Source organism: Oculina patagonica, chromosome 8, assembly GCF_052425735.1.
Source record: "Oculina patagonica isolate OP01 chromosome 8, crgOcupat, whole genome shotgun sequence".
Classification (NCBI taxonomy): domain Eukaryota; kingdom Metazoa; phylum Cnidaria; class Anthozoa; order Scleractinia; family Oculinidae; genus Oculina; species Oculina patagonica.
In genome coordinates, this window is record NC_135765.1 from 11,244,022 (window position 1) to 11,270,066 (window position 26,045).

A 26,045-nucleotide genomic window follows, 5' to 3' on the forward strand; every position below is an offset into this window, starting at 1 on the left:
TTTTAAATTTACTCTGCCATCATGGAAACAACAGCAATAAGAAACTTTTCTTCAAACCAGAGCCGAAACGGGGAGTCCGCGCAAGGCAAGGTTTGCCGGAACATCCAAGCTACTTGTTCTGTACTCGGGTCAAACCTCTGCAGACATCTCCCGTTTCTACACGCGCTGCTGGGATGTGATACCACGTCACGTCTGTTTGGTATTGGAAAGGCCGTCGGTCTTAAGAAGTGATCACAGTTGTAGCAGCGTACTGAAGTATTTTATAATGGCAATTCGTTCAAAAACGGATGTTATCAAAGCAGGAGAACGCGCATTGGTAGAGTTGTTTGGCGGCAAGGTGAGCAACAGTTTGGAGGCCTGCGATATCCTTGCCTCCGACGTCGTCTGCAGCGAAATTTCATTCCCTTCGCGTGTATTACCAGGTGCAACATTGGACTGGGAATCAAGAGCTTTCACCTTGTGACTGGGGAGGGAAAAAAAACAGATAGTACCCTAACTCCGGAAATGACCGAGAAAACTCCTGCACTGGAAACTCTCCTCTGTGTTATCAGATGTAACTGCATGGTGGACTGTAACATTGCTCAATCGGCAGTTACAGAAAGCACGGACTTGACTGTTCACCTGCCTGTGGAGGGTGTCGTGGAAGTGCTTGTTTCAATTCACACCAGCTCTGACAGATCCAGATAGCGATACAAAGGACGCAGTCAATACCATATGATTTAATGTCAGTACTGTTAGAAAGGTACCGATAGATAATCAGTGATGTTTTTATGTCTGAAGGTATTTCAGTTACTGACCAGCAAGGGTTGATAAATTGCTATTTTAATACTTTTTTGTTGAATATTGTTTTGAAAACGGTCCATGGTAGAACTTAAATGTACACTTTACATAAAAGCACAATGTTTTTACATGTTAATTGTAACTACAAGTAGTAAATGTCTTGATCGAACAGTTTACAATGGCTAATTTGCATAAAAACATGGCAGTCGTCATCACATGGATTTTTTACGTATTTCCCATAAGTTGATTTTTGTTGACTTTTAGTATGTTAATATACATGCCTCAAAAGCAAACAATATGAAAAGAAAAATTCTGTTGCAAGCATTTTGACCTCCTGGCATAACTTTACTGGGCTATTCTTATCATCTACAAAAGAAGTGCAAGGTCGACCAAGTTATCGACTTTGTACTCGTCTAGACTCCGAATAGTTGTTTTGATTTGGCTTATATAACGCACATCGGACAAAAAAATGTTTTGAATTTCCAGAACTTTCCCCTTCCCCATTTACCGGATTTGAGCTTCATCAAGTCATGGAATAAATAGAGTGTGTGTGGTGATAGGGTGAAGTTACCAGCCGGTTTGGATTACTAACAAAAAAATCGAACCTACAATGTACTTTAGGATGTCGCTCCCTCCATGTAAATCCAAAACTCCCCATACAATTTAGAACTGATCTTTATGCAATTGAACGAGCCGGAGAAATGTACATGGACAATATTCACTCTTACGAGTTCTGCAAAAGAGGGGAGCGCTTGCAACAGACAACAGAGACAACAATCACCTCTCGGGACTAACCCAACTTCAGTTTATTTCTTAGGTTAAAATCAGGTACAAGTATGAACGTATGTAACAAGATCCAAACAAAATTTACAAGCGATTCTACTTTATCACTCATTAATGTGAAAACATCTCAAATGTTATATACTTTGTAAATATTCCAAAGGCTATTCTAGCGACTTTTGATTTTGTTACAACATCAAAAAAAAACGTTAAAAGCGATTTTTACACTATAAACTCAGCAATGTTACAATACCGTAAAAAAATGTTAACACAATGAAATAAAGAAATAAATACACTAATTGATAAAAATAGGTACTGATTATGAATCCCTTTGAAGATTCAAAGTAGAATTCGAGTACTGTATGTTTTATAGAAGAAGATATTAGAACACCGTGTCCCGACAAAGGCAACGCCCTGAACATATAATTATTTTATTTGTACACGGTAAAAGGTTTTTAAACCGTGTACAATTAACTTAAAATTAAAAAATACATGTAAGAGATATAAAAATATTAAAAATTACAAAAACGTTGTTTAGATCAAAATGTTATCGAGGTAGAAATGTATGACAAAACCAGTCAGTCTGTTGTAAAAAAAACGGGAAACTTACAGGGAACCACTGGTGACCTTTCGAATTTAGGGATATGTCCTTAGATCACGTTGATCCTGAAACGAGCCTATCAGAAGCATTTTAGAATCCATTCTAAGATGCGATGTGTGACCAGGGGAGGGTATAAAAAACTCAAAAGCCAATACTTTTCTATTTTCGCCGCCGTCGGTATGTCGTACCCACGGTAAGTGCGGGAGGGGTGCTGTGTTTTCTTTTAATTTCTCTGGTTAATAAATTCCCGTTTTGTTGACTTTTTCAATTATGTGGCTTTCTTTCAACAGGTCCCGTAGTTTCCATACGATCACTAATTTGATCTTAGATCTCACGATGAGCGTGGACTGTACCTAGTGTAAACCTACACAAAAAGGAGCCTGCTTAATTACGGAAATGATTAAGTGAAATTTTTCTGCCATTTTTTGAGAAGTTAGGTAGTAGATATTTTGCCACTCTTTACATCAATTTTGTTTATAACCAATATTCACGAGGTACATTATTCAATTTTGGTTAAAGTTTAAAACAGCATAAAAACACAGCTTTTAATTCAATATAATAACATCTATTTAAAACTAAAATTAAAGGACGCTATACTACTCTAAATACAGTGTCAGCATTCTGTTGACTTTTATTGCCTCAACCATAGTAGCGTTGTTTTGACTTTTATTGCCTCGGCAAGTGAAGCAGCTCCAGCATCAGCAATGTTATTGCTTGTCAAATCCAACTTTAACAGTGTTGTGTTAACTTTAATTGCCTCAGCAAGAGAAGCAGCGCCAGCATCAGCGATTTTATTGCTATTCAAAGACAACCACGTCAGTGTTGTGTTGACGTTAATTGCCTCAGCAAGTGAAGCAGCGCCAGCATCAGCAATGTTATTGCTATCCAAAGACAACCACGTCAGTGTTTTGTTGACTTTGATTGCCTCAGCAAGAGAAGCAGCGCCAGCACCAGCAATTTTATTGCTATCCAAAGACAACCACGTCAGTGTTTTATTGACTTTCATTGCCTCAGCAAGAGAAGCAGCGCCAGCATCAGCAATTTTATTGCTATCCAAATACAACGTCGTCAGTGTTGTGTTGACGTTAATTGCCTCAGCAAGTAAAGCAGCGCCAGCATCAGCAATGTTATTGCTATCCAAATACAACATCGTCAGTGTTGTGTTGACTTTGATTGCCTCAGCAAGAGAAGCAGCGCCAGCACCAGCAATGTTATTGCTATCCAAATACAACGTCGTCAGTGTTGTGTTGACTTTTATTGCCTCAGCAAGTGAAGCAGCACCAGCATCAGCAATGTTATTGCTATCCAAAGACAACCACGTCAGTGTTGTGTTGACTTTGATTGCCTCAGCAAGAGAAGCAGCGCCAGCACCAGCAATGTTATTGCTATCCAAATACAACGTCGTCAGTGTTGTGTTGACTTTTATTGCCTCAGCAAGTGAAGCAGCGCCAGCATCAGCAATGTTATTGCTATTCAAATACAACGCCGTCAGTGTTGTGTTGCCTTTAATTGCCTCAGCAAGTGAAGCAGCGCCAGCATCACCAATGTTATTGCCTGACAAATAGAACGTTTTTAGTGAAGTGTTGACTTTAATTGCTTCAACAAGGGGAGCAGCATGAGCCCATTCAAGGAAGATAGAAATATCTTGAAGTTTAAGACACGAACCAAAAACTTGTGCCAGTGTCACATCAACATCACTATTTGCTCTTTTACATTCAGTGATGCAATCCAATGCAACATCCACACTATCATCGCCATGTTTGTTCACTTGTGATGTTATACCTGCCATAAGAGCCACTGCTGTTTCTTTACATTGCGCTGATACAATGCCGCAAGAAAACGAAAGCACATGTTTTAGCTCATTGAAATATCTGGGGTCGGAAACTAAGTGGTCGGGAGTAATTTCCTCATTAAGCAGCTGACAACTAAGATAGAATCCAGCGAAAAACTCTTGGAAGCTCTTGTGTAGAAACGCGTAGCGTCGACACGGTCTTAATTTGCTACCACCGGGCTGCCTTGACAAGAATCCGAATCCAGTTAAGTCATTTTTATGACCTGCAAACTCACTTTCTTCAAAATCTAAGTTTTCTTCATGTAAACCATTCAACGCTATCCAGCCAAGGTGATTTAATTGGGTTTTGTATACTTCAGTTAGTCTCTCGCTGGTTTCTGATAATTCTTTCTTTTTTTTGTATCTTCTGAGAACACACTCTGTGGGCTAGATGAAGACATAAAGTAAATTGTTGTTGCAGGATCGAAGTGGGGAGCGGTTATTACTTTTTAGCTTTTTTATTTTTAGGCCACAAGGGCAGAACTTGAGAAAGGCAGCTAAACTTTTCCAAGTTAAGATCTAAATTCCTGATAGCATCACAATAATATCACTTGTTTATAGCTTCAGTCATCGGCCTAGTAATTTTAGACAAAACTGGACCACTATTTATAGGTTTCCATTCGTCTTTAGCCTCTTGAACTTTTGAAGTGAAGCTCGTGACAGAGTCTCTTTAATCTATGAATCCGGTACTAAGAATATTACCGAAAACCATGGTCACAGATAACTGAAGATCACTCAAGTACAATTATTTATCTGCAGGAAGACAAACATTTCTTACCTCACAAACAGAAAAAACTGTGGCGAAGTACAAAAGTAATATCATCTTTTCAAAGCAGTGTCGTAGCATCTCTGGCTTTCTATCACCTTCCCTGACCACTGAGGCAGGTGACTGCACGAGAAATGACCCAGAAGTGCTGAATTATTAACGATATCTGCGAATTCCGTTAGACACCATGACGACCGAATGACGAAAGAGAAAGGATCATGTTTAAAGTTAACAGTTAAAATTGCTAAAACCATTATGCCTGTTAGTTAATTCTCATTTCGTTGCCAAGTTGTTTTAAATTCATTTTACAGTCTATTTGCAATTTTTTTTTCTTTTTACTAAGCGCAACTTTAAATAAAAGATTCTTTCTTACAATTTGTTTACAGCCTTTTCACATGAGAAAATTGAAGGTTGTTGATAATATTCAGGAAAAGACGGCCAGCCAATCCAACTCACGCTTTATAACTTAAGGCGAAATTTTCGCAACATCAAATTTTTGCGTAAAAAAAGGTGTTAATATTTGCTAGCGCGATAAAATGGCTAATTTATTATGGGAAGTGTTAAACAAATTCTCCAAATTTGCGAAAATTAAATGTATTCAACTATCGTTCTTTGAAAAAATGGCGAAATTAAATTGTCGCGTAAATGTCGTGTAATAACGTATTTTTGAATATTTGCGGTGAACATCAAACTGGGAATCACGTGGATTGTTTAGTTTAGATTGATTAATCTGTTCGGAAGGCTTTTTTTGCCTTGAATGTTTGGTTAAAATAAATTGCAATAAAGGTCTGGATTTTTATTAACTCAGTGTCACCTTGAACTTTCGTAGCGTGAGTCTGCAAAGTCTGCAAAAGCTATTAAAAGGTGCTCGATCATGCGACAAAGACGTCAGCTAAATGAAGGTTACACATAAAAAAATTGTTTTCGTAAGCGGTTTACACGCTACGATTTGTCGGCTCGATTGGCCTAGATTTGATAAGAATTTAAGCGTGCATTTAAAAATCGGCCCGATTTCTTCAAAATCTGCTGCAGTGTCACAGATTTTAGAAATCGGGCAGATTTTCATCCTTTCAATTCAAATAGGCAAAGAAAGACCGACGGACGAATCGCAGCGTGTAAATTTGCTTGGATCAAATCGGGCCGAAAAAACGTATTGTGTAAAACGGCCTTAAGGTCGCGGGGGACACCTTAGGCTCATCATTATGCATTTATTTAAAGCGTATGCACGAAGTGCAACGACTGACATCGACAACTTTACGAGATATTTATGACTGGACAAAAATATGGGCCGTGCGCGTGATTTGTAAAAAATCCCTGTTTCTTTATATTTTAACCAATTTAAAACAACACTTAGCGATATACGTTCATATAGATTGTAGGAAGTCTTTGAGCTTATTTTCATTTAAATTTGAATATTTATGCAACTTAGAGTAACAAAATATTGGCATAAACAATCGTGTCCTTTATAAAAACGCATTGTTTTCACCATAAAAGCGTGGAATATAATTACCATAATTACATCTCTCCTTGGCAAAATGATCGTATTTAGGTCGGGACACCTTCGGAAATCTCAAAGTTTGGACTTTTCCGACAATTTTGTGGCAGAGAATACAGCACGGATACAGAACTTCATGACTTGCCACTGCAGATAGGTAAACTATGAATACTGTAGTGTGTCATAACAGAAGCGGAATTTTAAAAGAGCGCTTTTAGAAAGAGGTAGAAGACATTAAATTCAAATTTGCGCACTTAAACCGCCATAACTTGCTGGCAAACTTTAAATTAAAAAATCCGCTTCTGTTATGACACTCTAGAGGTATTGAATGATTAGTTTTTGACAAGATCACAGTGTGCTGTCTCTTACTTGTTCCGCAAACTCTGCCACAAAATCATGTTTTTTCTCAATTTGGCACTAACGAGGCTATAACATCGCCGTTAAATGCAATCTACCAAATAAAAGATGACATTCACAATCTTTCATCATTTCTTTATGTCTCTGTAAAATGGAGAGATGTAATAAATGGAGATAATGTAATGGAGAGATGCACCCATAACAGCTGAGAAATAAGCGTTTTAAAATATGCAAGTCAAGCAAAATTTCCCTTCATGAATTTATTCATGCTGTAGGTATCCCCCGGTCGCGGGGGACACCTTAGGCTCATCATTATGCATTTATTTAAAGCGTATGCACCAACGACTGACATCGACAACTTTACGAGACATTCATGACTGGATACAAAATTTGGGTGCGTGCGCGTGATTTGTAAAAAATCCCTGTTTCTTTAATATTTTAACCAATAGACCATTTTACAGTTGTCTGCTCAGTGACCTGGCCATTGACTCAAAGTGAGGCTAAAGGTGACCTTGTTTTGATACAGACCTCACTGCTTTTGTTGTGTTAATCACGTTGTTTTGATGCTAACTAGGTTACATTTACATAATAAAGCAAAGAGGTTTGTATCAATGCAAGGTCACCTCCAGCCTCGCTACCATTCAAAGGCCTGGTCACTTGGTAGACAACTGTAAAATGGACTATTTAAAACAATAGAAAAAAACAAAGCGATATACGTTCATACAGATTGTAGAAAGTCTTTGAACTTATTTTTATTCAAATTTTAATATTATTGCAACTCAGAGTAATCACAAAATATTCGGCATAAACAATCGTGTCCTTTTTAAAAACGCATTGTTCTCACCATAAAAGCGTGGAATATAATTACCATAATTACATCTCTCCTTGGCAAAATGATCGTATTTAGGTCGGGACACCTTCGGAAATCTCAAAGTTTGGACTTTTCCGACAATTTTGTGGCAGAGAATACAGCACGGATACAGAACTTCATGACTTGCCACTGCAGATAGGTTAACTATGAGTACTGTAGTGTGTCATAACAGAAGCGGAATTTTAAAAGAGCGCTATTAGAAAGAGGTAGAAGACATTAAATTCAAATTTGCGCACTTAAACCGCCATAACTTGCTGGCAAACTTTAAATTAAAAAATCCGCTTCTGTTATGACACTGTAGAGGTATTGACTGATTAGTTTTTGGCAAGATCACAGTGTGCTGTGTCCTACTCGTTCCGCAAACTCTGCCACAAAATCGTGTTTTCCCAATTTGGCACTAACGAGGCTATAACATCGCCGTTAAATGTAATCTACCAAATAAAAGATGACATTCACAATCTTTCATCGTTTTTTTATGTCTCTGTAAAATTTGAGCTTAATCGCACCCATAACAGCTGAGAAATTAGCGTTTCTAAAGATGCAGGTCAAGCAAAATTTCACTTCATGAATTTATTCATGCTGTAGGTATCCCCCGCGACCTTAAAGAAAAGATTGGAGTGAGAGGGTAGAGGTGCGAGCGAGTTAGCTGTGAGTATATATCGCTCTTTTGTGAATACAACAATTGCCCAATGTCACAATAAAATACTTTAATTGTCTTTATTTTCTTTACTACTTTCAATTTGCTCAAGAAGGTTTGCAAGTTCCATTGGCTATTAAAAAACTGAGAATAGGCCGATATTCGATACCAAATATTCAATACACCGATATTTTGACAATTTTGAAAAGTATCGATACTTCCGAAAAATATCGCACTTTCGAAAGTGAATTTCCAATTTAAGCAATTGGAATAAAGAAGCCTGAATTTTTTTTTCATTTATTTTTTTTTCCAGGCTTCTTTATTCCAATTACTTAAATTGGAAATTCACTGCGATGATCATTTATCACTTTCATATACAGCTATTTCAATAAACTTTGTCGGGTCAGAGCTTAACGCTAAAAGGCAATACCGTATGGCGTTTTGGGTATTCACTTCATATTTGCATATAAGCTTCATTAAATGCACAAATTTGTGTTTCGCACGTGGAGAATTCACGAGTTTGTTTTTCTTTTTAGGAGGCCTTTCTCTAGCTTTACTTTCACTGTCGCTTTAGCTCTGACTTTTGAAAATCCTTCTTAAATACAGTGTGGCAAAAAGCACCTTGTTTCACATGTCTGTAGAGAAAGAAAACGTGCAAATTCGCGTTTGTCATGTCACTATATATTTTAGTATTCAGTACGCGTAGTTGCTCTCTTCTTGTACCCATACTGCCTTTCAGTCTTGTCTTTTAGCTGAAATAGCTGTATACATCCGCAGTTCATATATGAATCATTTCATATACATTACATCAATACGTTTTCAATACTGCACACGTGACCTGAACCTGCGGTCTTCTGATCAGCACCTAAGGTTAACAAAATGGAATATTGGTAAAATATTTGAATTTTTCAATTGCTTTGATTTGATGTCCACACGTTGCTGATGCAACAGTGAAACATAGACCAAAAACTAACATTCATGGCTGACATTTATAATACCAGGTCTGTCCTTTGTACGATCAGACAACTCGCGTGACATGCCAATGACGTCATGACGGAAATGACATCATAATATCGATATCGAGAAAAAAGGCAAATATTGTAACGATATCGTATCGTTTTGAAAACTGTTATCGGCCCGTCCTTTCAGAATATGTGCATAATAGCAAAAGGGGGCACCGTCCTTTTGACTGAAATGTGTTCATAATAATCTCTTCAATTACTATACATCTATACTAGGCGTTGCTCACAGCAAGTAAAGTGCTGCGAAGTAAGTTGAGAATAATAATAATAGTAGGAACGATCGGAAGGTCATAGGAATGTTTCGGATGTTCACATTTTCAGATGTGAAAGATAGGATTTTTCTCAGTGAGTTAAATGCTGGTAATTCGCTTAGTTTATATTATTATTAGTGACATTGCAAAGCCATCAGAAACACCAATTTATGACGTCAAAAAGCTCGAAGCTCGCGGTCATTATGGAAACGTTTTCGTGTAGCCTTCGCAAATAATCTTCGTAGTGTTTTTGCTGTACATATTTCCCGCTTAAGGCTCAGAAAGTAAAATTTCTCCTTAAACTAACTTAGTAATGAATAATTATGAAAGCGAATCATAAGAAGGCCTCGTAAATTCGTTATTCATCAGAGCTGGCGCATAAGGGATAAAAAGACCGTTTCCCCGGCACTATACTTAACCATCTTGCTCAAGAGAGGTTTCTTGGGAAGCATTTACAAAGTACTGAACAGAAGCGCAAGCGGCAGCGCTTTAAAATTTAACTTCTTGCTCTTTAGCGAAAAGCACATCGCAAACGACAAACGCAGCTTCTACATTTTACATGCCGCTGATCATACGTACTGCATGTACTCAAAATCATCGCCAGCGAAAAAGTCAAATCGAGTGTGTCGCCTATATAAAGCGCCCAGGCCCCGCGCGGACAGTCAAAAATAGTTCTGCTGCTACGCTAAGGCTTCGCAGCAACTAGAGCTTATACACTGATTGGTTACAACTTTATCTTTCTGCCTATCTACAATAGTATTGTCTGATATCGAAGGCCTGCAAAGGGTTCAAAGGGCTGTAGCAACATACCTTAAGGCTACTATTGTTAGTGGCTACTTATTTGGGAGATTTTTTTTTCTGAGCAAGATTTAGCGACTACCGTATTCATTCGAGTAAACGCCTCCCTTGAATAAACGCCGCCCTCGAATAAACGCCGCATCATGATGCGGCGTTTATTCCAGTAAGGGAGTCAAAAAGAAAATTCAGTAATAATCAAGTTTGTGCAAGCCTCAAAAATATTTTCGTTGATTGTAACAATGTTTTAAGATATTGAAAATAAATGGCACGCGATGCATGCAGAAGCAGGCATCAACAAATATTGCGTTATACTGTAGTGTGATATCACGGATAAACGACATACTCTTGGTTTTCATGTTACGTCATAAAATTCTGAAATCAAAATTTACTAGGCCTGCTAAATTTTCGTTGTTCATGTCATTAGGCGAAAGATAAACTAAAAATATATATTTTTGCAAATTTCCAGATCGATAGTGTCATTCGTTTTTAATACAGAGCATTTTGAATATTTGAGTTCTCCGTCGTATGTGACATCAAGCTGAGTGCCGTGACAAAGCTGTTTTGTTTGAAAAAAGGCCTTTCCTTTCCATTTTGTGCAGAATGAACATTTCAGATATAATAAGTGGTGTTTATGTGAAAGTGTACTAGCTCTTAAGTCAAGGATGGCCGCTGTTGTAAACAGAATTGAGTTCCAGATGGTTTCTCTGATATCACGGCGGCCATTACTGTGTCCCTCGGCAGGACACAGTTATGACGGCTCCATACTAATAAGCTTTATAAATTTGCGTGGAAAGGTTCGGAAAATAACTCGCGAACAGTACACCGCACAGATCCGAAACTTGGAGAAAGTGTTTATCTATTTATCATCTATAATATTTGAAACTCATAGCTTCTGTAGTTGAATGGTTTCGAATTTATTTTTTGATTGCGTGAAAGTGAAAACCAGCAATACGCGCGAGCAAGCTTTGAAGCTGCGAGAAAGGTCAAACGGTCTCTTGCTCACAGTGTCCCTTTGTATTATAAGAATTAGAAATTTCTGTCAACTAAATCTAATAGACCCCATCATATATAATTAGTCTCTCGTTTATACATTGTAGTGTTCCATTCTAACTGCACAGAAGTATTTTGCTTTTGTGTTAACGCGGCGATTTCTAGTTAAGTTAAACTTGATTTTCTGTTCGATCGGGCCAAACAGACAAAACGAACCGATCGTTCGATGGCATATAAGCGATGTCACGCCATCGCTTAATGACTTTTCAGACAAGCACTAAAACATTTTTCTGTTTTTAAAATTCAAATGTTCAGTTACCATACTATTGTTAGCAAGAAATAAATTGAATTTCAAATAAACGCCGCCCTCGTATAAACGCCACCCTCGAATAAACGCCGCACTCGAATCACGAAAAATTAAATCAGAAAAATCACTTTTCTGACATACGGTAGCTCTTTGCAGAGTTGTTCTCCGAGTTGTAGCTTGTATGCCTTTCATGATAGTGAACTGAACTTTCAATAGAGCGGCAAGAACAATAGCTCCGACCAGCGCGGGAATATTCGATCGCCACGTTTTCATTACCATTCCAGTGATGGTTTTATTTCATAACAAACACCACATATTGACACCAAAACCTTTCCGGAGAAATTTTCGCTGCTTTAAAGACAAAACTTAGAAAGTCTTTTTTATTACTACATATATAAAAAAAATCGAACTCTCTCACTGGTCCCATGTTGTTTTTATTTTGGCAAGTTCACAAAGAAAGGAGCTGCTCATGCGCCTTAGAGACATCCGCTGACTACCGCCCCGATGATTGCTTTGCAAGTTGTGAGAGCATCGCTCAGATTTCATATAAGAGAATGTATGGGAAGTTGCTTCCCCCCCCCCCCCCCTGGTATGGGGTGATAGGGTGAAGCTACCAGCCGCTTTGAATTGCTAACAAAAAATAGAACCCACAATGTAATTTGGGATGTCGCTCCCTCCATGTAAATTCAAAACTCCTTATATAATTTAGAACTGATCTTTATGCAATTGAACTAGCCGAAGAAATGTACATTGACAATAATTACTCTGGTGAGTTCTGCAAAAGAGAGGAGCGCTTGCAACAGACAACAGAGACGACAATCACCTATCGGGACTAACCCAACTAAAGTTTATTCCTTAGGTTAAAATCAGGTACAAGCATGAACGAATGTAACAAGATCCAAACAAAATTTACAAGCGATTCTACTTTATCACTCATTAATGTCAAAACACTCTCAAATGTTAAATATTTTGAAAATATGCCAAAGGTTCAAATGTTATATACGTTGTAAATATGCCAAAGGCTATTCTAGCGACTTTTGATTTTGTTACAACATCCAAAATAACGTTAAAAGCGATTTTTACACTAACTCAGCAATGTTATAATTATAATACCGTAAAAAATGTTAACAAATTGAAATAAAGAAATAAAGACGCTAATTGATAAAAAAATAGGTTTTGATTATGAATCCCTTTGAAGATTCAAAGTAAAATTCGAGTACTGTATGATTTATAAAAGAAGATATTAGAACACCGTGTCCCGACAAAGGCAACGCCCTGAACATATGATAACTTTATTTGTAAAATTCATTAACTATTCATGAGGGTGCAAACCAATCCCAGCACTGTATTCAGATCTCATGTACACAACTATAAACCCCAATACAAATCAAACAATAGAATTAACTTTTAATACAGACTCCTGCTCAGCTAAATAGTATTCATTAACTTGTGATACAGATCTCTACTGATTCGCATAACAAAACTTTGCATTCAATTTATTTTTTTTCATTTCACAAGTAGAATAAAATATTCGCGTCCAATCTGTTTGGCCGTTTACAATGGCGAGCCGATAGGCGAGCCATTGTAAACGGCCATACAGATCGGATGCGAATATTTTATCTACTACTTGTACACGGTAAAAGGTTAAAGCTACTAAACTCGTGGGGCCGTGTACAACTTAAAATTTAAAAATACATGTAAAAGATATAAAGATATTAAAAATTACAAAAACGTTGTTTAGATAAAAATGATGTTGACGTAGAATGTATGACAAAACCAGTCTGTTGTAAAAAAAAACACCGCGAAATTTACAAGATTTACTTTATAACCAATTTTCACTAGATAAATTATTCGTTTTTGGTTGCAGTTTACAACTGAATAAAAATACGGCTTTTAATTCAATGTAATAATAACTATTGACCTTAACAATAAATTAAACTACGCTACACTACTCTAAATACAGTGTCAGTGCTGTGTTGACTTTAATTGCCTCAGCAAGTGAAGCAGCGCCAGCATCATTGTCATTCAAATACAACGACTCCAGTGTTGTGTTGACTTTAACTGCTTCAGCAAGTGAAGCAGCGCCAGCATCAGCAATGTTGTTGCTATTCAAAAACAACTGCGAAAGTGTTGTGTTGACTTTAATTGCCTCAGCAAGTGAGGCAGCGCCAGCATCAGCAATGTTATTGCTATTCAAAAACAACTGCGAAAGTGTTGTGTTGACTTTAATTGCCTCAGCAAATGAAGCAGCGCCAGCATCAGCAATGTTATTGCTTGTCAACTCCAACTGTAACAGTGTTGTGTTGACTTTAATTGCCTCAGCAAGTGAAGCAGCGCCAGCATCAGCAATGCTATTGCTATCCAGATACAACCACTCCAGTGTTGTGTTGACTTTAATTGCATCAGCAAGTGAAGCAGCGCCAGCATCAGCAATGTTATTCAAATCCAAAAACAGCATCGTCAGTGTTGTGTTGACTTTAACTGCTTCAGCAAGTGAAGCAGCGCCAGCATCAGCAATGTTATTGCTATTCAAAAACAACTGCGAAAGTGTTGTGTTGACTTTAATTGCCTCAGCAAGTGAGGCAGCGCCAGCATCAGCAATATTATTGCTTGTCAACTCCAACTTTAACAGTGTTGTGTTGACTTTAATTGCCTCAGCAAGTGAGGCAACGCCAGCATCAGCAATATTATTGCTTGTCAAGTCCAACTGTAACAGTGTTGTGTTGACTTTAATTGCCTCAGCAAGTGAGGCAGCGCCAGCATCAGCGATGTTGTTGTCATTCAAATACAACGACTCCAGTGTTGTGTTTACTTTAACTGCTTCAGCAAGTGAAGCAGCGCCAGCATCAGCAATGTTGTTGCTTTTCAAAGACAACGACGTCAGTGTTGTGTTGACTTTAATTGCATCAGCAAGTGAAGCAGCGCCAGCATCAGCAATGTTATTGCTATCCAAAGACAACCACTCCAGTGTTGTGTTGACTTTAATTGCATCAGCAAGTGAAGCAGCACCAGCATCAGCAATGTTATTCAAATCCAAAAACAACATCGTCAGTGTTGTGTTGACTTTAATTGCATCAGCAAGTGAAGCAGCGCCAGCATCAGCAATGATATTTTTATCCAAAAACAACAACCCCAGTGCTGTGTTGACTTTAATTGCCTCAGCAAGTGAAGCAGCGCCAGCATCAGCAATGTTATTGCTATTCAAAATCAACGACGTCAGTGTTGTGTTGACTTTAATTGCATCAGCAAGTGACGCAGCGCCAGCATAAGCAATGTTATTGTCATTCAAAATCAACGACGTCAGTGTCGTGTTGACTTTAATTGCCTCAGCAAGTGAAGCAGCGCCAGCATCAGCAATGTTATTGCTATCCAAAGACAACGTCGTCAGTGTTGTGTTGACTTTAATTGCTTCAGCAAGTGAAGCAGCGCCAGCATCAGCAATGTTATTGCTATCCAAAGACAACGACGTTAGTGTTGTGTTGACTTTAATTGCTTCAGCAAGGGGAGCAGCATGAGCCAATCCAAGGCTGGTAGTAATATCTTGAAGTTTAAGACACGAACCAAAAACTTGTGCTAGTGTCACACCAACATCACTTTTTGCTCTTTTACATTCCGTGATGCAATCCAGTGCAACTTTAACACTATCTTTGCCATGTTTGTTCACTTGTGCTGTTATACTTGCCATAAGAGCCACTGCTGTTTCTTTACATTGCGTTGATACAATGCCGCAAGAAAACGACAGCACATGTTTTAGCTCATTGAAATATGTGGGGTCGGAAACTAAGTGGTCGGGAGTAATTTCTTCATTAAGAAGCAGACAACTAAGATAGAATCCAGCAAAAAATTCTTGGAAACTCTTGTGTAGAAAAGCGTAACGTCGACATGGTCTTAGTTTGCTACCACCGGGCTGTATTGACAAAAATCCGAATCCAGGTAATTCATTTTTATAATCTGCAAGCTCGCTTTCTTCAAAATCTAAGTTTTCTTCATTTAAACCATTCAACGCTATCCAGCCAAGGTGTTTTAATTGGGTTTTGTATACTTCAGTTAGTTTCTCGCTTGTTTCTGATAATCCTTTCTTTTTTCTGTATCTTCTCAGAACACACTCTGTTATTTTTAGGTACAGTTCAGTTCTACTTTCTGGTAAAACGCCCTGAAATTCTTCACACAGAAGACAGAGAAGTGCCGTGTTTAGAGGATTTGCCGCCATGTCTAGTAGATTTTCATCATAGCCCAGCTTGAGCAAGAGCTTTTCAGCCAAATTCTCCATGGTTTTGAAATACTTGTAGATGAACTGTCGTGCATCTTTTTTGGTAAATCCTTCGATCTCCAATAGGGTGTCACAGTATTTTCTTACCTTCATTCCAGCCTCGTGACGTGTTGTAACAACTAAGTTACACTTTGGAAGCACTCTTCCTTGGATGATTTCTGAATACAGTGGTAGCTTTCTCGCCGGTAGCTCGTCCAATCCATCGAGCACCAGCAAAACGCTTGACTGATTGTGGCGAATAAAGTTGAAGAATTTCTCTCTGATGCCTTCTTGAATGTCTCGGGGCAGAAGTTGATCGTCAATAGCCTCCCAAAGGTCAGACTTGATATCACGACATTTTAACAACAACACGGCTTCGAATCTTGGAAAGCAACCCTCTGCTTCTTGCTTTCCTGTAGCCCAGTCATAAACGAGCTTTTTGCAGTAAGTCGTCTTTCCCATACCAGGCTTCCCCTCAATTAACACTGTTCTAGGCTGTGGACATTCTTCATGCGGTTTGAAGATAGCAGACATGTTGACAATGTCGTCAGTTGCTGTTCCTCTTGTTTTCTTTCTGCTGATCACTTTGAGTCTGGTAAAAATATCATTTAGATGAAAGTGAAACTCCTCGCACCAAGGAAATGGTGACAGCCACCCTTCGCGGGTTTTGTAGAGTTGGCGAATTCCATCAATAAGCTCAGATGGATCGAAAGGATCTAGAAACATATTTAAATATAATTAATCAATGGCTTTAAGTCATGATTGTATTTTGACTGCGTCTCTTCTTCGGTTTCAGTATGTATGTCCTCGGAGCGCGCGCAAGTAAAATTGTCGAAATCACAAACTGAAACTATTAATAAACCACTTTTACTAATGTTTTCGTTGAATACATCGGTTCTGGGTTATGCCAGAACAATTAGACGGCTCTCTCTCTCTCTCTCTCTCTCGATTTCTATTGACATTGGATTGTTGAATCCGGGCTGCGCCTCTTGCCAACAATCAGTTAGAGTGCTTTCCATTAGTCAGAACTGGCCGGCCGGTCCAATGGTTCTGAATATGAAATGGGCCTTTTCTACGAGATTTTCCCACAAATCGATCACAGCAGTGTATGATATTTGTGCATTGACTGATCTGATAGGACATATCTGATTAACAATAAAGGAATTTTGTTCTCGAATATACCAGTCTGGCCGGCCAGTTATGACTAAGGGAAAGCGCCCTTAGATTAAAACCTCGAGCTTGCCGTCCTATTGTTTTAAAAGTATGCGTCTTGCGCATACTTCGACGCAACTAACACTTACAGCAAGAAGCCACAAGTGTTGCCACATTTAATTTATTCACACATCCTTTCGCACAGTGATTATGGTAACAGCTTACAGCTGAATTTTGATTGATTAAATCGGCACATAAGTATGTGAATAAATTAGTTATATTGATGACATTGGAGGCACGCTGGCCTAATGTTGAGCTATAGTGCACTGTACTCCAGATCAAGAACACCTGGTTTGAGCCCTGGTCAGGGTTACTGTGTTGCTGTTATGCTACACCAATGTATACGTCTTCCCAGGTAAATACGGCCAATGTGATTCCCGTTATTTTTACATGCTTTTTCTATTCAAAATCGGAAACTAAAAAATTTCGTCGTGGCAACCTGTACACCTTTTTGTTTTGCGCAGTACAGGAATATATATTGATAGGACCGCGTGGCATCCGATTAATAAGGAAATTAAATATTGCCGGTAGTAGGCAATACTGCCGATACACCAAATCCCCTTGGATTTACACCCCTTTAAAAGAAATTGGGGAGGGTTCCCACGGGGCAAAGAAAATTCTTGACCCCAGTGGGATTTGATTAGTAGATCTAGATCTAATCCGTAGGTCCTGGGTTCAAATCCCATCGGGGTCAAGAACTTTGTTTGACCCCTGGGAAACCTTCAAAAATTTCTTTAAATGATGAAAATCCAAGAGGCCTTCTACTGGCACTTCAATTCATTTAAAAATATTTATTTTATTTACTGCAGTGTAGGAAGTAGGTTTTACTTAATAAGCCATCTTCCTCGGTCACACAACAATGCACAGTTTTTGTTGGTGTTAAAGCTAGGTAGTACTGACCTTTTTCCTCGCTTTCTTCTCTTGACATTCTCAGCTTTTCCAACCTTTCATTCATGGTTAACATTTCAATTTTAATCTGCTGAAGCTTGTCTCTGATGTTGTCTGGGGATCGCAATTTGCATCACCTTTAGTTTAATCTAAAACATTAACTGCAACGTCATTTAAAACACGTTTTGTGGTTTAATCTTTAACTACTATTAGGAACTACGCTTGCAACGGTTTGCAAATTACCACACAAATATTTGTCAGGAATTTAGTTGGCTATTTTACCAAGGCAACTGTCATGTTTGTTTAGTTACCTTCGATATTTTTCCTTAAATGAAAAAAAGATAAAATAAAATAAATAAAACGCTACTACTGCTCCTGGACTAACCTTACCATTTACGAAGTCTTACAAAGTTGACTGTTTTATTTGATCTCTGTTTGTTCATTTTGGGAACTTACCTTCATCCTTTGTTTGTTGTCTTGATGCCGTCAGAGCGTCCAGCTTGCCACTGATATTTCCTATTTCACTTTTCATCTTGTTGAACTCTTCTTGGACTCGTCCTGATGATTGGAAACGTTTATCGCTCTTCAGTTTAAGGACCAAAAACGTTAAGACAAACAATCTTGTTTGCATACAGAGTTTTCGTTATTCCATTTTATTTTATGATCTCATGGTAAATCTAAATATACACATGAACAACAAAATATTCAGCTATGAAAAAACTCCCTAACAGCATGTATTTTTTCTATCACCTAATGTCTTTTATTCTCCCTGAATACACCGCGCCATCAACCTCCATACATAATTCAGTACCGAAACACCATCAAGGAATGGGATTTTTAAAACAGTAGTCGATTTGTTCTGCAATCTTAAAAACCATAAAAATAAACTTAATAAAAACCATGAGCGAAGCGAGTGTTTTCACTGTAAAGATTTAGGTATTTTATTATATCATTTGTATGGTCTGTTTACCAATTAAAACCACGAAGGGTAGCCGGGTCAATTGTGGACTGCAGAAAACGAGGACAAGAAGTTTTTATCCTTTTAAAATAAACTATGAAGAATAGCAGTCAGAAACCTACGATGTTATTTTCACCTTGTAAGCGTCCAAAGCTCACTGCGACGGTGCTTTCGACAATAGTCATGTCGTTTAATTTTGACGTCACAGGGAAGTCATTTTGTCAGAAACGAAAGCAAGTTTGTACTAAAAGTCATTCCTGAACATTATTCAGACTTTCGCTGTTTGCATAAGAAAATGAGACTGCTCGACTAAACTAGTAATACGTGACTCGCAGGGCCTCGCGAAGCTCTGGGTTGGGGAGGGGGGGGGGGGGGTGTTATAAATAAGGAGTGGATTATTTGAAGTTGAACATTTATTGAATTGTACATATTCAATTTTCCACAGTAGGCAGAAAGATATATTTGTTAGAAATTTCAACGGGCATGGCCGCGACACCCTCGTTCCCAGGGTCTACTCCGCTTTGAAGATGGTGGCTTTTTCTGGTTCGTAAAGAGGTATAAAGCGTTGGGAAGCGCAGGCTATTTTCAAAATCATCGACAAATTATTGGATAGTCGCATTTTGGACATTTATTTGATGGCATTAAAAAAAGAAGAAGAACGAACGGCAGGAGGATTCGAAGCCTCCGCCCGCGCGCCCCTGATGGCGATGAAAGATTTATAGCCTGAATAGGCGTTGAGGGAGTATTATGTGGAGATCAATGTTATTTTAATCCGAAAAGAAAAACGATAAAAATGAAAGGCTCAGAATTCGAACCCACAAAAAAAAAAAAAAAAAAAAAAGAAAAAAAAAAAACCCTAGCCGGATTCGAACCCCCGACCTCAGTTCCGAAGATCTGATTTCAAGTTCGACGCCTTACCATTAGGCCACCAGCGCGCGGCGGCCGTGTGACGTCATTTCCGCCACACACCAAGCTCACAAATATATATATATAGAAATATATATGACCGTAAACTCCACACGAGATTTCATCCCGCCTGATCCCTTTGAGGGACAAAATTATACACCCCGCTACGCTCGGCCTTCGGCTCTCGCTTCGCGAGGAATGAGTGGCAAAGACATCTGGTCGATTTGTTTTCTACAATAACATTAAATAAAAGTTTAGAAGGAAACTAGTTAAGAGAATAGTCAATGTGAATGGAACGTGCGTAGCAGGTAACGTTATTGTTAGGCTCTTAACTCTAGCTTTTGACCAATGATCGCGCGAGAACTCTGGCACTTAATGTAAGCTTGTGTTTATTTTTCATTAACCTCTTCAGCCACTGACCTTCATCTTTTTTCTCCTCTAATAAATCCGTCAAGGTGTTCAGTCTCTCTTTCATCTCTTTCAATTCACTTTTCGTCTGCTCTGATGAGTCTCTGATACTTTCCTTCATTCCTTTCATGTCACTTCTCGTCTGCTGTAACGAGTCTGTGATGATTTCTGAAGATTAAAATTTTCTTTTACTTTAAACTCATTTAGACATGCAAATATTAATTAATTCATTCTTTTTTGATTCCTTGGTTAGTTGGTTATTTGGTTCATTAATTCGTTCGTTCATTCATTTTTTCGACTCTCTTGCTTGTTTACAAGCAAGAGAAGAAGAATAGTGGAGAAGTTGTTCTATCTCGAACCACATTCTTGTAAACTCTCAGGGACTGCTTTAATTTCTCAAGGGAATACTTTCCGCTGTGGCTGATCAAAGCGCGTGATCATTACTTGTAAAGTGTCACTCTATAGTTGTGCTTCAACACTTCCGTTCTCGAAGAAAAAACGTGACCTGTCAAATTTACAAACGTTATATACAAATTAAAAACGTGAGTAGCCCAAATCTTACGTGACATAATCAATTAAGAATGTGAGGGGTTCAGCGCTCGAAGACAATTTGCAACGAAGTTTAAAACGATTAAGAACGCAATTTGTACTGGTACAAGTCTTTAGGCGCTAATATTAATTTAACCTAAAACGAGTAACAACGCAAATTTGTACTGGTACAAGTCTTTCACACACTAAAACGTTGCTAATAGTTAACCAAAGGGAACTTATTTCGTGGCAATTGATTATTTCTGCTGGGTTGCACAATTTAGAATTGCAACATCATTCAATGCAGGTGTGAAGTGATATTTACAAGTGTTTTTGTAGCCTGTTGTGCATCCAAATTTGTATTTTAAACCTGTTCCAGCCTCTCGCTCGTTTTCTCCACAGTCTTATGCCCTTCACCAACAGACTATACACTCATTTATTAAAGGACTACTTTAAATCGTCAGTGGTCAGCTGTTGGGTTTTAACAATCACACTTGGTTCTAATTATGCTTATCATTGCCACGTTTCCTAGCGGAAATGGTCCTCAATATACCCAATCAGTGATTTCCTGTTCGTTTTTCGTTTTCTTTGTAGTAGCCGTGTAACTCTGAGTTTCGTTTGCAACTATACCTCCGCTGCTCGAAGATACATCACATTTACTACTGGGTATAATGTTTGCAGGCAAAATTTTATAGAAATATTTGTGCTATATTCTCCAAAGCGGATTAACGTCTTTAGGCTCGTCGCAAAAATCCCCCCACCCCCCGCCCTCATGGGAGACTAGGGAGGCTAATGTGTGCCAAAAGTAAGTTTTATTTCACATCATTCTCATTAAAAAACTTCGTTGTCGTGGAACGGATGATTGGGTTTCACCTTGTCACGGCTTACCATTTTGTTTTAATTTTGTGTTTTCTATTTGAAAAAGTATCAAAACATTGTTCATTTTACCTTCGATTTCTTCAAGTTTGTCCTTGATGCTGTCATCATCTTTCTTCCATTGTTTCATGAGTTCACGATAATGTTCCTCGATGTCAGGATCCATGCAATCGTGTTCAAGATTGTCGATGTATGCTCTATAACTTGGTCCTCCCAATCTTACCAGGGCTTCTCGGATTTCCGACCAGTAAGTGTTGAAACCTGTATCATCAACAGAGGCTTGACTGGCATGGCCGTATACAGTGTTTCTGTAATACTTCACTCGGGCGATGTCATCTGCAATGCTTATATCTGCAGGTGCAGGAAGACTGTCCCAGCCAAAGACAGGAGGGCTCAAACCACATATATTTCTAAGCAGCACCGTTAGAAGGGTGATATCGAAGCTAGCTGATGACACAGTTGAAGGGACAGGAGGGTACAGCTTTCCCCATTGTGTAGGAAAAAGGACTTTCTTCCTTCCTCTATAAAGTGATTGCAGCGTAGCATAATGCACAGAATGACTGGACAAAACTGCATGCAGAGTCGCTGGTGGATGTATTTTATCAAATGTCTCTCTCAGGGCTTGGGATCCCACATCCACCAAGAGGCGGCACAGCCGGGCGTAGTTGGTTGTCTCCTTGGTGGACACAAAGGGTGATGGAGCAGACGCCATGCCTGGACTGGTCACCAGATAAACCTGCAAAACAAAAAAAATTCACTAGTAAACTAAACAGCACCAAGTTACACACAAAGTACATATACCTTTTTTTTCCTGTTTCACAATTTACACCAAATATTACCATTATTAACGACTCCCCAAGCATCGCTTCTGCATACATTGCGTCCGTTTATTTATAATTTGGGGCCTCAAACGTTAAAACTTGACAATAAGCATATGCTTCATTTTAGTCTGATGAACGCACCAATCTTAAACAGACAATATTTAATCTTTCTTACATGGCTAACGATGATGCCATTTGCAGATAAAGAAGAACTAAACGCTAATGAGATACACGCTCTTTTTGATAAGTATCACAGAGTGTCTTCATGTTCTGTCAAATATAAAGAATTGTGAAAAAATGACAAATTAACCAAGCTAAACCAGTCAAATATGAAGTACATATTAATCCAACTCTGTTTTAAATTCTGTACATAAGCAAATTTTCTATGGCAGAAATGTCTTACCGTACGTGATGTTTCTCGTTGAAGTTTTCAATCATCAAAAAATAAAACTGTGTCTGCTCCAGAGTGGTACTAAACAGGAGACCAAGGTTAGTCTTAGACTACACTCCAACGAAGAAAATAACTCATTAGGAAAGAAGAGGATTAAATTAACCAGCGCTAGCATTATGTGCGACCACCAACACCAAAATCATTTCCATTGATCGCCAACACCACCTTCAGCACTACAACCGCCAGTACCGCTACCACTACCATCAGCACCACCACTGACGCCAGCACTACCACTACCACAATCAGCATCGCCAATTTTCCGTCAGCAGTAGCACCATCAACATCGCCTCCACCAATTCAATACTACCACTAAAACGTCCAACACCACATGAACCACCACTAACATCAGCACCACCATTACTGCCAGCACTCTCACTACAGCCATTGGCATTACCACTTAAACTCCCATCAACATTTGCACCAAAACTGGAAAACCAATTAAAATACCAGTTACACCTCCACCACAACTACCGGCAGCAACACCAGCACCTGTACCATCAGTTCCACGGGCATGGTAGAGATGGTGCAACACAAGTTACATCAACAAACCACAAACCATTGCCACTGCCACCACTACCTTTGTCAGCACCACCAACACGTGCCTCAACAAAACAAAACCACCACCATCACTTCCACCTGAACTACAAATACTGTCGTCGTCTACACCACCAAAACAACCAGCACCATCAGCTACCTCACAAATACCATTTACGCCATCTATCACCTGTACCGCCACCACATCCCATCAGCACCAACAATACCACCTGCTTCAGTGCCGCCTGCACCATCACCACCTCAATCTACCAGGCCTTAGTTTTTCAAAAAGTGGATAACTCTATCCACCGGATAAATCACTATCCAGTGGATAAGTCTTAACAAAACATAGTGCACTATCCACCGGATAGTGATTTATCAGGTGGATAGCGTTATCCACCTTTTGAACAACTGGGGCCAGAAGTACAATTAATACCACCAATTTCACTTATATCTGTATCACCACCTCCAGTCAGAAGTAGCACAAATACCAACAACTCTACTGCAACCTGCACCATCACCACCTCAATCAACCAGTAGCACAATCAATACAACCAAGTTCATTACCAACTCTATCACCAACACCACAATCAACCAGGAGTAGCACCAACACCGCCAGCTTCGCGGCCACCTGAATCATCACCACAATCTACCAGTAGTACAAGTAGTACCACGCTAACTATATCACAACCACCACAATCAAACACTGGTAGCACCAATACCACCGGCATTAGTGCCACCTGCACCATTACCACTTCAATCTGCCAGTAATACAATCAATACCACCAAGTTCATTGCCAACTGTATCATCACCAACACAATCAACCACTAGCAGCACAGATACCAACAGCTTCTTTCACACATGTATCACCACCACCACAATTAACCAAGATTAGCACCAACACCACCAGCTTCACTGCAACCTGCACCATCACTGATTGTACTAGTACCAGTAGTACAATTAGTACCACGCTAACTATATCACAACCACCACAATCAAACACTGGTAGCACCAATACCACCGGCCTCAGTGCCAATCTACCAGGAGTAGCGCCAACACCACCAGCTTCTGCCTTCACTGCCACCTGCATCATCACCACCACAAACTACCAGTAGTACAATCAATACCACCAAGTTCATTACCAACTGTATCACCACCACAATCTACCAGGAGTAGCACCAATACCACCAGCTTCACAGTGAGTGCCACCTGCACAATCATTATCACAATCAAACACTAGTAGCACTAATACAAACTGCTAAACTGTCACATGCACTATCACCACCACAATCTACAAGTAGTACAATCAATACCAGGAAGTTCTTTGCTAACTGTATCATCACCACCACAATCTACAAGTAGTACAATCAATACCACCAAGTTCATTGGCAACTGTATCATCACCGCCACAATCTACAAGAAGACAATCAATACCACCAAGTTCATTGCCAACTGTATCACAACCACCACAATCAACCAATAGCAGCACCAATACCAACAGCTTCAGGGGCACCTGCATCATCACCACCTCAATCTACCAGTAGTACAATAAATACAACCAATTTTCTAACAACTGTACCATCACCACAATCAACTGCTAGTAGCACCAATACCACCAGCTTCACTGCCACCTGCACCAACACCACCACAATCTACCAGTAGTACAATCAATACAACCAGATTCACTGCCAACTGTATCATCACCAGCACAGTCTATCAGTAGCCCAATCAATACCACCAAGTTCATTGTATCATCAATACCACAATCAGCCAGTAGCAGCACCAACACCATATCTCAATGGCCACCTGCATGACACCGCACCACCATCAACACCACCACTTCCACCAACTCCATCACCATTAAATTCATAAAGATCAACCATAAGTGATCTTTTCAATAGGTGCTTTTCAAATCTTGTCAACATCATAAATTATGTTGAATGTCTTTTTCAAAGTTTTTGGTCATTAAAAAAGTATAAAAATTATATAACAAAAGGTAAAATTCATCCTGTAACCAATGAAGTTTAACATACAGATAGGGTTGAGATATAAAGGTATCAAGAAGGTAAGGTAATGAAAATTTGAAAAATTATACTGGCCTAGAGCTTTGGAAAAGGAAAAAATGTTAAAATGACTTACTGTATTCTACTGTACAAATTGAATATTACAGGTTTAAATCCAGGAATGACTAATTTTATCAAGAAAGAACATGGTAGGAATAGTGAGGACTTAATTGTGAATAATCTTTTATGAATATGGAAAATCTGTATATATTGCTTTGCTATTATGTATTTTTTTTTTAATTCCTATCAAAAGTTTTCTCCTATTAAGAAATGGTGTGGCGTTTATTATGTTGAGGCAATCAACATGGTTAAAAAACTCATTAATAATTCATAAAGAAAATACAAAAGAAATTAATGTTTAATGAGTGTCTTTATATCTGATAAAGACACAGCTAAACTTTACGTCCAATTTTCTAGGCCAAAATAACCCCAAATCTAAATATTAGTGCAAGAATGAGTTGATCTACATCAGAAGATTTTTAAGCCGTTCAATAAATTCGCAGTTCGTGCTTTATCAACTCTAAAACACTCGGCTGCGCCTCGTGTTTTAAACTTGATAAAACACTGCTGCTCATCTATTAAACATTACATAATGCCCCAAAGTGTCAAACATAAGGTTGGGCATGTGGAACAAAGCTCTCAGTAAGGGTGCTATTTATAATTT

The 26,045-nt window shown here is 38.8% G+C and overlaps 2 protein-coding genes and 1 long non-coding RNA gene across 3 annotated transcripts in view; 1 reads left to right on the plus strand and 2 right to left on the minus strand.

Moving 5' to 3' along the window:
- LOC144662531 (uncharacterized) overlaps positions 1 to 26,045 on the minus strand; it is a 68,827-nt gene that overhangs the window by 41,247 nt on the left and 1,535 nt on the right. The gene's annotated exons all lie outside the window — the stretch shown is intronic.
- Positions 1,558 to 26,042, minus strand: LOC144662525 (uncharacterized). Its single transcript, XM_078523347.1, has 7 exons — positions 22,736 to 26,042; positions 21,584 to 22,247; positions 20,120 to 20,275; positions 18,292 to 18,393; positions 17,848 to 17,949; positions 13,552 to 16,451; positions 1,558 to 3,674 (listed from the first exon to the last, which is right to left on the minus strand). The coding sequence occupies exons 2-7, from the start codon at positions 22,221 to 22,223 to the stop codon at positions 2,793 to 2,795; spliced, it is 4,782 nt and encodes a 1,593-aa protein (XP_078379473.1). The 5' UTR covers positions 22,224 to 22,247; positions 22,736 to 26,042; the 3' UTR covers positions 1,558 to 2,792.
- Positions 1,944 to 13,197, plus strand: LOC144662668 (uncharacterized). The gene is made up of 2 exons (XR_013572503.1): positions 1,944 to 2,011; positions 13,130 to 13,197. It is a non-coding gene; the product is annotated as an uncharacterized LOC144662668 (long non-coding RNA).

What these genes read in the sequence shown, in the direction of transcription:
- LOC144662525 (XM_078523347.1), bottom strand. Translation starts at nt 22,223, where the DNA reads ATGGCGTCTGCTCCATCACCCTTTGTGTCCACCAAGGAGACAACCAAC. An exon ending in AGAAGAAAGCGAGGAAAAAG is followed by an intron (nt 16,452 to 17,847) that starts GTCAGTACTACC and finishes ATATGTTTCTAG; the next exon opens with ATCCTTTCGATCCATCTGAG. An exon ending in GCGCTGCTTCACTTGCTGAA is followed by an intron (nt 3,675 to 13,551) that starts GCAGTTAAAGTC and finishes TCACTTGCTGAG; the next exon opens with GCAATTAAAGGCAACACAAC.